At 43.1% G+C, this 12,957-nt stretch overlaps 1 protein-coding gene across 3 annotated transcripts in view; it reads left to right on the top strand.

The window, feature by feature from the left end:
- The window catches only part of CRHR2 (corticotropin releasing hormone receptor 2), a 138,205-nt gene that overhangs the window by 98,726 nt on the left and 26,522 nt on the right, over positions 1–12,957 (top strand). For all 3 annotated transcript variants that reach the window (XM_040062418.1, XM_040062425.2, XM_040062435.1), the window contains 3 exons: positions 34–187; positions 2,920–2,980; positions 7,791–7,863. In XM_040062418.1, the coding sequence (XP_039918352.1) occupies positions 34–187; positions 2,920–2,980; positions 7,791–7,863 (288 nt within the window). The remainder of the gene's footprint in view (positions 1–33; positions 188–2,919; positions 2,981–7,790; positions 7,864–12,957) is intronic.

The raw sequence follows: 12,957 nt of genomic DNA, 5'->3' as shown, positions 1-12,957 counted from the left end.
ATTTTAAAATATTCTTTTCTCTTCCCTTTGCAGCCCTGGTGTCGATGTATTACCACTGTCTACAATTATTTCGTGGTGACCAACTTCTTCTGGATGTTTGTGGAAGGCTGCTACTTACACACTGCTATAGTGATGACCTACTCCACAGACAAGCTGAGGAAATGGGTCTTTCTCTTCATAGGATGGTGTAAGTGACCTTTGTGGTTACAGTGGTGTTCTGTGGTAGCTGGCATTAAAGTGTTAAAGACGAAGAGAGGCAAGAATAAACATTATAAATCCCCCTGGGGTGAAATCTCGACCACTCACTCTGAACAGATGCTTCTAAGTGAGGAGCTGGCTTGAAGAAGAGCCTCATTATCTGCCAAACCAACTCTACAGCTGCTGAGGGATTTGTTCCTAGAAAACAGCCTTCAGCAAAGAGTCACACTTCATCTTTGTGCTGTCCTTGGGGCTACTCAAAGACTCTGTGGCAAAGCTGCCTTTGGGATGCTGTGGTCAGTTATGCTTTCTGAGGTCAGAGAGGCTGTGGAAAAACCGGAGATTCTCCTGCTGAAAATGTGGCCAGGGATCTAAAGAACATGAGCCATGATGTGAGGCTGAAGGAGCTGAGCTTCTCTGATCTGGCAAAGAGGAAGAGGAGAAGGGATCTGCTTGGTACCAGGAGGGATTTGAAAGATAGTTACAAAGATGATGGAGCCAAATTCAGCTTGGTAGTAGCAGGTGTTATAAAAAGGGACAATGTCCATAAACTGCAGACTGGGAGGTTCTGGTTGGATGTTAAGAAAGCAGAAAATGTGCCAGGAGATGGTGGAACGCTCAAACATGTGACTTAAAAGCTGTGAAACCTCTGACCTTGGGGTTATTAAAAATTCAGCCAGACTAAGCCCTGGCTGAGGTGGGTGAGTGTTGGTAGCTGTGCTCAGAGCAGGAAATTGGAGCAAACACCTTCAGAGTTCCTTCCCAACCAACATCTCCATGTTTTGAACTCGGCCAGGGGATGTTTGGCAGAACAAGCCCCATGCAAGGTTTGTTCACTTGAATGAAAATATAAGGTCAAACAGAGCTAGTGAATCTAGAAGTTCTTTCCTGTTGAAGGAAGAAAGGTGAAAAAAAGTCACCAATTTTTTTTTTTTTTTTTTTTTTTTTTTTTTTTTTTTTTTTGTGTGTGTGAAAGCAGAATGACATTTTGTTCAGAAGTGCCTCTCCCTCTCTGCAGAAGTAATTGGATTGCTGTTCTGAATGCAGAAACAGCCTTTGAAACAAAATATGTCATTCAATCCAAAATCAAATGGGAGGAAAGAGGAGTTGTAGTAGAAAGAAAATGTTTATTTAGGGAGGTGATTCAATTTTTTCCCCAGTAGTTTTCAATTCTCTCAGCAAACTGGAAAATCAGCTGTGACAGACTGGTTTGATCCCTGGTGTTTTGCTCCCTACCTCTGTCAGAATCCTCTGGGTCTCTCATTACTAATGCAGGGGTGCTGTGAGCTGAATAAACCTTTCCAGCACCTTTGGGGTGCATTCTGGCTCTGCTCTGCCTCCTCATACACACTTTTTTACCAGTCTTATTCTCAAATCCTTATTCTTCACTTAACAAGGAAAAATAAAATGTTTTCCTTCAGGAGAGGGGACGTGGCTCCATTTTCTCTGTCCATTCCTCCCAAGAACGTGGGGAAATGAGTGCACCAGACCCTTTGAATCCGTGGGGAACAGGATGAAACAAAACAATCATTTGAAGGGCACAGGAGCCACCAGGGATGATGGGGCAGGAGGTCAGAGCTGCTGTGCTCCTTGCTGAGGTTAAACCCCTCAGCAGCTCAGCCCCATCCCCTCTGTGTTGTGGTTCTCTCTAAAGCCTCCATTTCCCACAGAAGGGGCAGCAAGGAGGAGGTTAAAAGAGACAAATTTGTGTTAGAGACAAATCCACCTCTGCTCCTGCATGGGGGTTTAAGTCACTTTATGTTATTCCCACTGGGGGAGGAGCAGATACTGGTGGAGTCACCTCAGAGGTTTCAGTGGTTTCAGAGAGATGTGGACCTGCAGTTTGGAATGGGGGATGGAGCTGGTGAGGCTGGCCTTGTTTGGGATTTCCTGAGGTGAGAAGTTAAAGGGGGAACAGAGAGGGGAAAAAAAAAATCTCCCTTTTTAATTTCGCCATCGGTCTGGTCCTTGCTTGAGCGTGAGTCAAGAGGCCTCTTCCGTCTCCTCTTCCTCCCTTTCAGGTTCCTCCTGCAGCAAATCCCCTTCAAACCAGCTGGTTTGGAAGGCCAAACACAAACACTTGTTAGGGAGTGCAGTGATGTCTGTAAAGTTAAAAGTAGCTGGATCCTTCAGAAAGAAAAAAAAAAGGCAAAAAACCCCAAGAATTCTGATACTGCAACATATCAAGCTTTTCTTTCTCACAATCCTGTTTCATAAGGAACACTGAACTCAAAAAAAAAATGTTGAAAGTTTTGAAATTGTGCTTCATCTAGAGATCCCAGTATGTTTAGAAGCTTCTTGGAGCCTGGGAAATAAAAGCCTAAACACTTACTGTCTTTTAAGTACTGTCTTTTAAGATTCTGCTATATCAGCTGCAGGAAGATGAAAAGGGACCAAAACTGCCTTTAAGTCAGCCAAAATTCTTCTGCTCACTTCTATGGAAATATAGGTATTTATGTGTGTGTTTGTTAATATATTTAATAACTTCCCTTACTGGTACTAAAGTTTTGTTGAGATGATCTTTTTTCATTTTTAAATTAAAAGATCTTAGCCGTTGTGAAGTCTCAAGCAGACCAAAATAGGACCACTATTATTTAGAGTCTCCCGTTCATTAACTCAGACTATCCTCACACAAATCTGAATTTACTTTGGTACCATGGACACATCCATCCATCCATCCATGATTAATTCCTAATTTTTTTTTTTTTTTTGCTCCTGCAGGTATTCCCTGTCCAATCATCATTGCCTGGGCCATTGGCAAGCTGTATTATGAAAATGAACAGTAAGTGATGTTAATGTTCATGTTTGTGTGGCTCTCCAAACAAATTAGGAAATGAATACACATCCAAAGCATATCCCAGGTCACGCATTCCTGCTTCCACTGGCTGTGCATTTCCTTCTTCCTCGGTTTGAGCAGCTGGTCCTCGCTCTCTCTCTTCCTGTCCTGCCTGATTTCTTACTCGTGGGGTTGCAGAGCTCTTGTTCTCAAAGGAAAATGTCCCCAAAGAGCTGCCAGGTGTGATCAGTCCCTCTGTCCCTAAGGACAGGTTCCCAGGGGGATCTCATCCACTAATTCTTCAAACAGCTGGAAGTTCCTCTTCCAAAACCCAGGGTCCTGGCTTTGCTCCTTGCCTGGGCTTTTGTCCATTTGTCCTGAGCACTGGGGGAGTCATGTGCTGCTCCCACAGGTCAGACCCAGCCGACCGGACACAGGCAGCAGTCGTGGACTTGTCTGCTGCTTCCAAGACTGTTTGGGACTGCCCAAAACTCAGGAAAAGTGGGAAAATCCTCTTTCTCTGTCTGAGTATCCAGTGAAGTTGTTTGGAGGTTGAGCTGGGGTCCAGGTTGTGTAGCTCATTGTAGTTTAAAAGCTCAAAATAGAAAGAATGCTGAGAAAATGCTTCAGCCAACTTCCCAACTCTTTTATCTTTGTATTTAATAGAGATCATTTTCTGCACAGTGAGGCAGCTGTAATTGGTGCTGTGGCAAATATCCTGTCTGGGGTTTATCAGTTCTTCAGCAAAATAGGGCAGCTCTGAAAATTAAAAAAAAACAGTACTGTTAAATCTCAATTTAAAAAAAAAAAAATGCACACGAATTATTAAGGGCTATTGCAGTAATTTTGCTGATGGACATTTGTTAAGGGGAAGAAGATTAGGCAGATCTAATTAACAACAATGATAAAACCAGTAGTGGGTTTGGTTATATAAAGAACTATCAGAGAACACTGAAGAATATTAAGTAGTGCTATTCAACAGAAATGTGTTTTACATATCTGAGTCTTACCACAACTGTCTTCCTAAATTGTACTCTTCAATATTCAGGGGGTGTTTATTTATCCTTCCAGAGGTAAAAAAAAGAATAAAAAGTGGTTAAATTACTTTTACTTCACACAGAGGCACCAAATAATCATCAGAGATGCACAAAATAATTGCCAGTGATTTAAGTTGCTCTTTTTGGTTTTAAAGACATTATTTTATTGCAGGAACGATGGCTTGTGTTGGATTTAAGGCAGGAGTCCAGATGATTGGCAGGGCAGTTTGCAATACCTTGGCTAAAAGTCCTAGCTGGAACAGTTAAGACTCTAAATATGAAATATTGCTAATCAATTGCAGATATTTATGTTTCTGGCAAATAATTCTCCTCTGGCATTACTCACGTGATTTAATTAGAAATACTTAGATTACAATGTAACAGATTTGGTTTATAACCTAATGAGAAAAACACAGACCCAAAAAAGCTGTTGGTTTTTTTTTTTCTCCACTACCTCCAAAAGGAACCTTGGAGCACCAACTCCCCTGGAGAGTCCTGTGTTGCAGAATCTGTCTTTGGCCACAACCTTATTTCACAACCTTGATCTAATCGTGGACTTCAGATAATAAATTTCAGCATTTTGGTCTTCCAGCTAAGCAACATTTGAATTCCAAGGAACAACAAGCAGCCTTTGCCATGGAACCTCATTTGTGCTGTACCAGCTCAGTTCCAAATTCTTTGCTGACTTTTTCTAGCCCACTAAGTTCCGCCACATGCCTCAGTCTGCTTCGTATTAGTCCCTCTGCTTCTCTTTGCTTCCCTTAATTCTCTGAGTTTCAGGCAGTAAAAAAATAGCTCTCCCAAAATACCCTTCAGAATCTTCTCTGAAATGCAGATCTTGCAAGTTCTGGAGAAATTTGTTTCCTGCCCTGGCATATCTTGTAATTTTTTTTTTCATGTCTTTCCAGCTACATTAAAAAAAATAAAATTCAAAAACAGTTTCATTCATTTAAGGCTGCCCTGGGGATCCTTCTTGGATGATAACTTGGCTGGAGGAAGTACTTTATTCCAAGTCTTGCTCTCAGGCCCAAATTTTGGAAGATGACTTGCAAAATTATCGAATCACACTCGTTTTCAGCCAGTGCACCAGGGAACAGCAGACATCTTTCACATTTCTAAAACATTCAAAGCTCCCTCATTCATTTGGAACTTAAAGGATGCAGGGATTGAGCCAAGAAAAGGCAAATAATTGTGAGGTACTGAACTGTGTTCCTGATTCCAGCTGCGTACCTCAACACTGCTGTCCACTCAGAGCATCTTGCAATGGGCAAGCAGCTCCTCCTGTTCCAGCAAACATGTTCTGGAGAGAGGCTTTGAGGGTGAGGTGTGATCCCATTGAACCAGAGCTTTCCTAATCCCAGTTCATTTCCCCTGGACTCGTTAGGTCGAGTCTTACAGACTCCAACCTCTTTGGGGCAATCTTTTTACATCTTGCTGCTTGTAAAAGTGCAGCTGTGGCTCCGTGGTCTCCCTGGCTCAGGAATTACCCTCGTTTCCATGGCTTCAGTGGCACTAAATTATCTGTTTCACAAAGCAAACATGGGGAAGGCATAACTTTTGCTGTATAGATTTGTTATGGGGTATCCATGACAGGGAAGAAAACTCTCAGACCCTTGAACTCCAAAATCTACTTCCTAAGGGATCTGGAGCTCCAATGATCTAAGCCTTAAGGAATTATAAATGCAAAGCTGTCTTTGCTTAGTGGAATTCTGGATCCAGAGCCCATGGCTGTATCTGTAATACTAAATTATCTGGGCCTGGATTAATTCCTAGGGCTTGACTTCCAAATAGCATGGAATAATTCACAGAAGGTATTATTAAACCTCCTTGGCCTCCAAAATTGGGGGAGCTGCAGTTTGTGGACTATTGGGAATGTCCTCTGGCTCCTGCTAGCTCCAAATTTGTTCCCCAGGAATAGTTTTGGACTTGGTTCGTTTTTAGCCTGGACCAAAACTACCCCAAGGAAAATGGAATGGTGTGAGTTCAGACCTGAGCCCAGTCTCTCATTCATTTACCACCATAAACAGAACAGATTTATTATTCTCAGTGAAGAAGATGAAGTGAGTGTCAGTGTGGGTTGCTGTGAAATCACGGGGTCCTTTTGTTGTGTAACACAGCAAGGAGAAAAACACTTGGAATCAGTGGAAGTCCAGCCAGCGCTTGGTCACGTGTGACACAAAATCACAGAATCACTGGGTTGGAAGAGACCTCCAAGATCATCGAGTCCAACCCAGCCCTAACACCTCAAATAAACAACAGCACCCAGTGCCACATCCGGGCTTTCTTTAAGCACACCCAGGGGTGGCGACTCCGTCACCTCCCCGGGCACATCCAGGCTCTCCTCTGCTCTGAGGCTGCTCAGTTCACCTGTGATTTCACTTCACCTGAGCCCATTTCCCAGCCCGTTTTGGGCTGTCCCAGATAGTTTGGAAGGGGATGTTGGAGCAGGAATTTGGTTCTGTCTGCTGGCTTTGGTGGCCATGTGTTGGAGTCCAGGGCGTTCCTTTGGTTGCCCTTGAAGGTCAGAGACCTGGGCAGAGGGGTCTGGGACCTGGACAGGGGGGTCTGGGACCCGGGCACAGAGCCCAGAGAGACACTGGCTTTGATCCCAGTCCAAGGGAAAGGCTTCCAACACTGAGAGATGAATTACAGGCCACAAGAGTGTGAAAGAGAGTAGTTTAACTTATCACAGGGTGGAAAACAGTGGGTTTGGGTTTTTAGTATGGAAGAGGATGGGAGCAAGATGGAGGATTTGGGGCGTTGTCTCCTGCTTCTTCTTTCTTCTTCATTCACTCCATTTTCTGTAGTGACAGTGGCACAAAGTAGTTTAAGGAGATTGGGTCAAAGTAGGGATGGCCTGTTTAGTATAAGTGATAGGTATTGGCAAATAATGATAGATAAAGAACATGTAACAATTAGTGTAAGAGGCAGCAACAGCCCAGTGCAGGGGGAGTTGTCAGATGCCCAAGCAGCTGCACAGATCTCAGCTGGGCACTGAGAAAATTGTAAGATAAGAAATAATAAATAAAGCACGCAACCTTGAAAATCAGAACCTGAAGACTCCGTCTCTTTCTTGCGTCTGGCTCAGGGCTTTGCGGAAGGCAAAAAGATTCTAAAACCACCTAAATCTCAGGACAAAAAACCAAGAGCCGTGGAGTGATTAAGGTTGTAAGAGGCCTCTCAGATCGTGGAGCCCAGCCACTCACCCAACACTGCCAGGTCCTCCACTAACCCATGTCCCCAGGTGTCACATGTACATGGGATTTGAGCCCTTCAGAGTCCCCAGTGGTCCCCAGATTCATTCAAAGCCAATGGGATGACTCCTTATCAATTCAATGTTTTGCTTAGACAGCATTTCCATGCAACTTGGGACATTTGCTTTAATTAACAGCCCTTACTCTGTGGAATGTGTCTCTGGGCACTGCAGTGGATAACAGGGGCGTTTTTCTCTTTACACAGAATATTTCTTTAATCCCTTTCTGAGACATCTCCTGCATCCTTCTTATAGCAGGTTCTCATATTTCTTCTAAATGTTTACATAGGCAATAGCCAAAACCATAGAGGGAACACGAATGTTCTAATGGGAGAGAAAAGTGGGGCTCAGATCTATGTCCAACAACAGGTGATGTGCAGCAGAAAATTCAGTTACTTGCTGATTATTTATATATGATTAAACAATGCAGTGAGTAAAGGAACACCTCTCCATAATGTCCTTCATGTTACAGTCTAAAAGAAGTGAATTTGCCTTTACAAATTGTTTTCTTACTTGTTTTTAACAGGTGCTGGTTTGGAAAAGAGCCAGGGAAATATATTGACTACATCTACCAAGGGCCAGTGATTCTTGTTCTCCTGGTAAGTGTTTGTGTGGGTGGGAGGACACTGCCTTCTCCCAGTGAGAGGAAATTCGATCTGTCATGTTCCACATCTGCTTTTTATGGGAAATAAGACACAAACAAGGCCAAACATCTTCAGGTGTTCTCTGAAGTGGCCACAGCAGATAACGCTGCCAGTATTGAAGCGATTTGGTTTTGGCTGTTCCTTTGGGTTTGGGCCATTCTTTCCTCCTCCCTCTGCAGTGCTTTGCCTTTGTACAAGGTTTTGAGAGGTGAGAGAGAAAAATGTTCCAAGCCAGGGGGTGCATTATGATATCTGCTCCTCCACTTGGGGCTCATGAAAGCTGCAGCAAGTCTGTCACACACATTAATTAGAAAAACGTAATAATCCCTGTCAGGACTTGCATCTTGCACAGTCGTCTCCATTTCCCACATCTCCATCAGTGCTGTGTGTTTGTTTCTGGATTTCCTGTTGTGAAGTTTCCTTCCCAGTGCTGCCCACGCTTACCAGGCTGTTTATCTGTTTACCCAACACTCCGTCTCTTGTGCCAACCAAGAGTAGGCAGAGGGAAAAGGAAGCTCATTCATAACCCATTTTGAGCCTTCAGCTGAAGCACAGTGGTGCTTTCCTAGAAAAAAACCACACAGTTGAGTGTGGATGGAAAGTATTAGTTAGCTATTAGCAAGGACAAAGCTGGAAAAAAATGATTCTGCTCTTCCAGGCAGATGAACCAACAGCGAATTCCCAGAGCTCGGTGGGTTCCCCTCTCTTAGGGAACCAAGGTTTGCTGTAGCTGTCCCTTATGTCACTCCAACCCCCATGGGGAAGCTGCAAGTGCTCCTGAACAGGCACCACTGGCAGCTTTCTCCAGGCTAAGAAGCCTCATGTTCTCACCTTGTCAGCGCCTTGTTCATGGGATTGTGTGAAAAAGGAGTCTGTGTTACCCAGGGGCTGATCTGAGTGTGTGTCCTGAGAGCAGGAGAGTTCATTTCTGGGTTCATTGCTAAAATATAGCAAAAAAGATCACCTGAAAAGAGAAAAAAAACCAAACATAATATGAGTATATTTTTACGTAAAAAATCTTTTCTTTGTGTTCTAAGGAGAGAAACAGCAATGGATGTGATACACAAAATATAATTCGTGTAGCTGAGGGAGGCATCACAAAGTCAGAAAGAGCCTCACAGTGAATTGACCTCACTGATACAGAGACTCCCTCACAAATAAAGCCTATTTAGACAACACAAGGTGGGAGATTTGTGATACTTGGAGCACTTGGGTTTCACATCATTGCCTGGAAATCTGAATTTTCTATAACCCCTTTAGTCCACAGGATCTGTAAAATCACTGGGTAACATCCCTGATGGATACCATAGAGTCATGAAAATGGCATTTTTTCTCCCCAAAACAGCATTGTAAATACTTAAAGACCCCAAAGAGTCCCAGAAGATGGAGGTAGAGTTGAGGGCTGCCACTTTGTCATTGTATCTGCCTCTAATTTGGAACAGCCTTGAGACCCCTCTAAACTGGGCTGGTGACTGAAGAGCCCAGACACTGTGAATTGAACCTTCCTACCTTGGCCTGTCTGCACTTGAGCCCTAATTAAAACACTAATGAGATAAGAGCACTAATGAGTGCTGATAACAGCACTAATAATCACACTAATGAGGTAACAGCAGTAATTGCGCTGTGGATTGGAAAGGAGCTGATACAATTTACAGAAATAACATAATGGCGAGCCCTTCCTCCCCTCGCCTCAGGGTTATTCCCCTCAGAAAGCACTGCTGGGGGAGGAAAGCATTTGCTAAACAGCAAATCCAAAAGCTCCAGATTACTAAAATCTTCTCCCCTGCTTTATTTTTAAATTCTATTTTATTTGAACTGTCAGTTGACTTTTGGAGTGTTTCTAATTAAACCCCACAACCCCGCGGTGTCCTAAAGCCGATTGGCATGCTCATTTTTTTCATCCTTCTGTGAATAAATTTAAGCTGTAGATAATAATTGAAGCATCACTTGCTGTTATTGGAGTTGTTGACCCTTTCAAGGGTGCTGTGAGAAGTGCTGGATTAAGAGCACCGAAATTTGACTTCTGCCACGGACTCAGGGCAGCACGACCAGGCATCACCACCCTCAGGTGTGATGATGTCTCTGCCTTAGCACAGATGGGACAAAGTGCTGCCTTCCTCTTCCCTCCAGTGAACAGTGGGCACCACAAATGGAAAACACAGGGATTTCAAAAGCAGGACAACTCTGTGACCTCTCTCAGTCACCCCTCACGAGCTGGATTTGAGCTAATGAGGAACTGAAACGGAGCTGCAGCTGTGTGTGGTGAAAGAACGGACAGGACAGGGCACAGTCCTGATGGGACAAGGGGGAATGGTTGGAAGATGTTGGAGAGTAGATTTAGATGGGATATTAGGAAGAAATTTTACCCTGTGAGGGTGGGAACCTGGCACAGGTTGCCCAGAGAAGCTGTGGCTGCCCCAGGATCCCTGGAAGTGTCCAAGGCCAGGTTGGATGGAGCAGCTTGGGATAGTGGAAGGTGTCCCTGCCCATGGCAGGGGATGGAACAGGGTGGGTTTAATGTCCCTTCCATATCAAACCATTCTGTGACAATTCTGTGAGACAACTATCCCCGGCCTCTGCGGGAAAAATAAAGAGACACGAATGTCACAAGAAGAAATTTGTATTATTTCCAAAAGAGGGCTAACACTAAAAGCTGAAATTCTAAATACTCCATGAATTTACAGTTCCTGTGCACCTGGGAGTTAAAATTGGCTTCACCCACCTGAGTGAGGAGCCAAGAGCTCAGTGTCCAGCTCAGGTGAGCTTTGGTCACCTCTTGGACACATTTTTGTGTATTCCAGAAGCATCGTTGCACCGACCATTGGCAACATGTTTAGAGGGCTGAATATTCTTAGAGGGATAAAACTTGCTTCTAAAGAAGCAATTCTGTTTGAATGTTATTTTTAAGGATTTTTTTTCTGTCAAGAGTTATTTCCACTGGTTTTGATTTCTCATTTTCTTACCTCTGTGCATTGAGCTGTTGCAGCACAGGATGGTGTAACATGAGGAACAGGTCATGCAGGAGCTCTAAGCCTCGCTGGGAAATAAAGACTGGCCTAAAAAAGGCCTTTGATCGTGGCAGCAGCCCTCAAATCCATCTCTAGATCACATTGTTGGGTTGTATCTCGGGTACAAAAACTTTGAATGAGGCACTGGAGTTGTTTGTTTGATTGATTGATTTTTCTACTTGTCTGTAAAAGGAGCCTGGAGATTGACTTGGGCTGAAAACAGGGAAACAATTTCAGAAACTACTTCAGAAAAAGGGGAGATTGAATATAAGTGCTGATTCTGTATATTGGGCAAGAAACCTGTGTTTTTATTGACAAAACATCTGAGGGAGAAAATTTAAGTAATCATCCTTTTTTTTTTTTTTTTTTTTTTTTTGTTTCATTCCTGAATGGATTTTGACTTGTACATATCCCACAAGAAAACTAATAATGGAGCATGTTGGATGCTTTGAAATTTAATTTCTGATAACACCAGAAAAACACACTCTATTAGGTGATTTCTCTTCAAATGAGCACATTAGGGGTTTTTAATTCTGATCTGTTTTCTCAGAGTCACCTAACCAAGTTTTAATCACACGCCCCTCTCTGAAACTAAAGAAGGGACAAAGGGTTGGAAAAAATGCCAAGGAAGTGAATTTCCTCCTGATTTTATGAAGGAAAATAAATTTCTTGAGTTCAATTTTAGATGTAAAACTGCCAAAGAACTGGTGAACCACGAGGACACAGCAGGGTCAGGGGACAAACCTCAGAGCAGAGGCACCAGAGGCAGGCACCTGAGCTGCTTTTTCCCTCAGTAACTTCTGCTGTGAATCGACCCCAGCTGTGAACTGCTCTGCAATATTTCTCAGAGCTAAGACTATATAAACTTGTAATTTTTCAAATTTGTAATTTTTCAAACAGGCAGATCATTTTTTTTTCCCCCGAAACCTTTCATTCAGCTTTCATAGATTTTTTTTTTTTTTTTCTTCTTTCCCTCTTGTTCTTGAGAACTGAACTGTTTTGCAACCTCTGGGGTTTTTATGTGTCTGGTTGAAAATAATTCACTACAACCAATTAGGTGCTGGAGTGAGTGGGTGTATGAAGTGGGGGAGGACCTGGAATTCACTTCTGCCTCTGCCTTCATCATTTATTTAATTTTGAATAAGTTAGATTGCTGCTCAAAGCTCAGCTTCCCCAGCTATAAAGCCGCTTCAGTGGTTATCTATTTTTAAATTATCTATTTAAAAATTTTCCTCCCTGGCTTTGAGATTCCTGGATCACAAGTAGAGGAGTTAAGGGTCCTCATTTCAGCGTGGAATTTTGCTCAGGAGAGGAAACCACAGATAGCCAAGAGGTCTTTATGATGTGCTGCTCGTTAAAGATGCAGCATTTTTGTGGTGGCAAGATCAAAGCTGGCCCCAGTAATCAAGGTGTGACCACACAAATGCATTTTTACACCAGCATCCTCCTGCCTGGTTTATTTCCTTTCTCAGTATTTCCAGGCTTTGTTGTTGTTGTTGTTGTTGTTTTCTTTCTTCTGCTGGGAACAGAGATGAGGTTTTCAAGGAGCCAGTGAATGTAATTCCAGCATTTCTTTTGTGAATGAAAACTCCCAGAGCTCTTAACTCTCCATGTAAAACTGAGATTGTTTTTCTCCCCCGTGGTGTTACCTTCACATCAGGTGATTGATTTCCTGTGCCAGTTTATTACCTGATCACTCAGTCCCTGGACAGCTCTTTGCAATCAGTCTTGATTTTTGTTGTTCTGAGCAGTTTGATGCCCCTAAAAATCTGTCAGCCTGTTCTTCAATCCCTTTCACACGAATCTCAGATCACTGAAATTCATGTGAAACAGCACAGATCTGCTGGTAGCCTCTTTCCACTGATAAATCAGAATAATATATCAGTATATATACACTTATATATATGTATTCCTGCCCTTTTTTCCTTGTGTTCTCATGCACAGTGCTCTTCCCTTCAATCCTGCAACAGCCAAATTTCCATGGAATCCTTTGGAGTTTGGGATTTGAATTGCTTTCAGAGGGTTGTCTGTTACCGAGACA

Source organism: Hirundo rustica, chromosome 1 (assembly GCF_015227805.2).
Source record: "Hirundo rustica isolate bHirRus1 chromosome 1, bHirRus1.pri.v3, whole genome shotgun sequence".
NCBI classification, from domain to species: Eukaryota; Metazoa; Chordata; class Aves; order Passeriformes; family Hirundinidae; genus Hirundo; species Hirundo rustica.
Note: the sequence above shows the minus strand (reverse complement) of the source record. Positions and strands in the feature narration are given on the sequence as shown.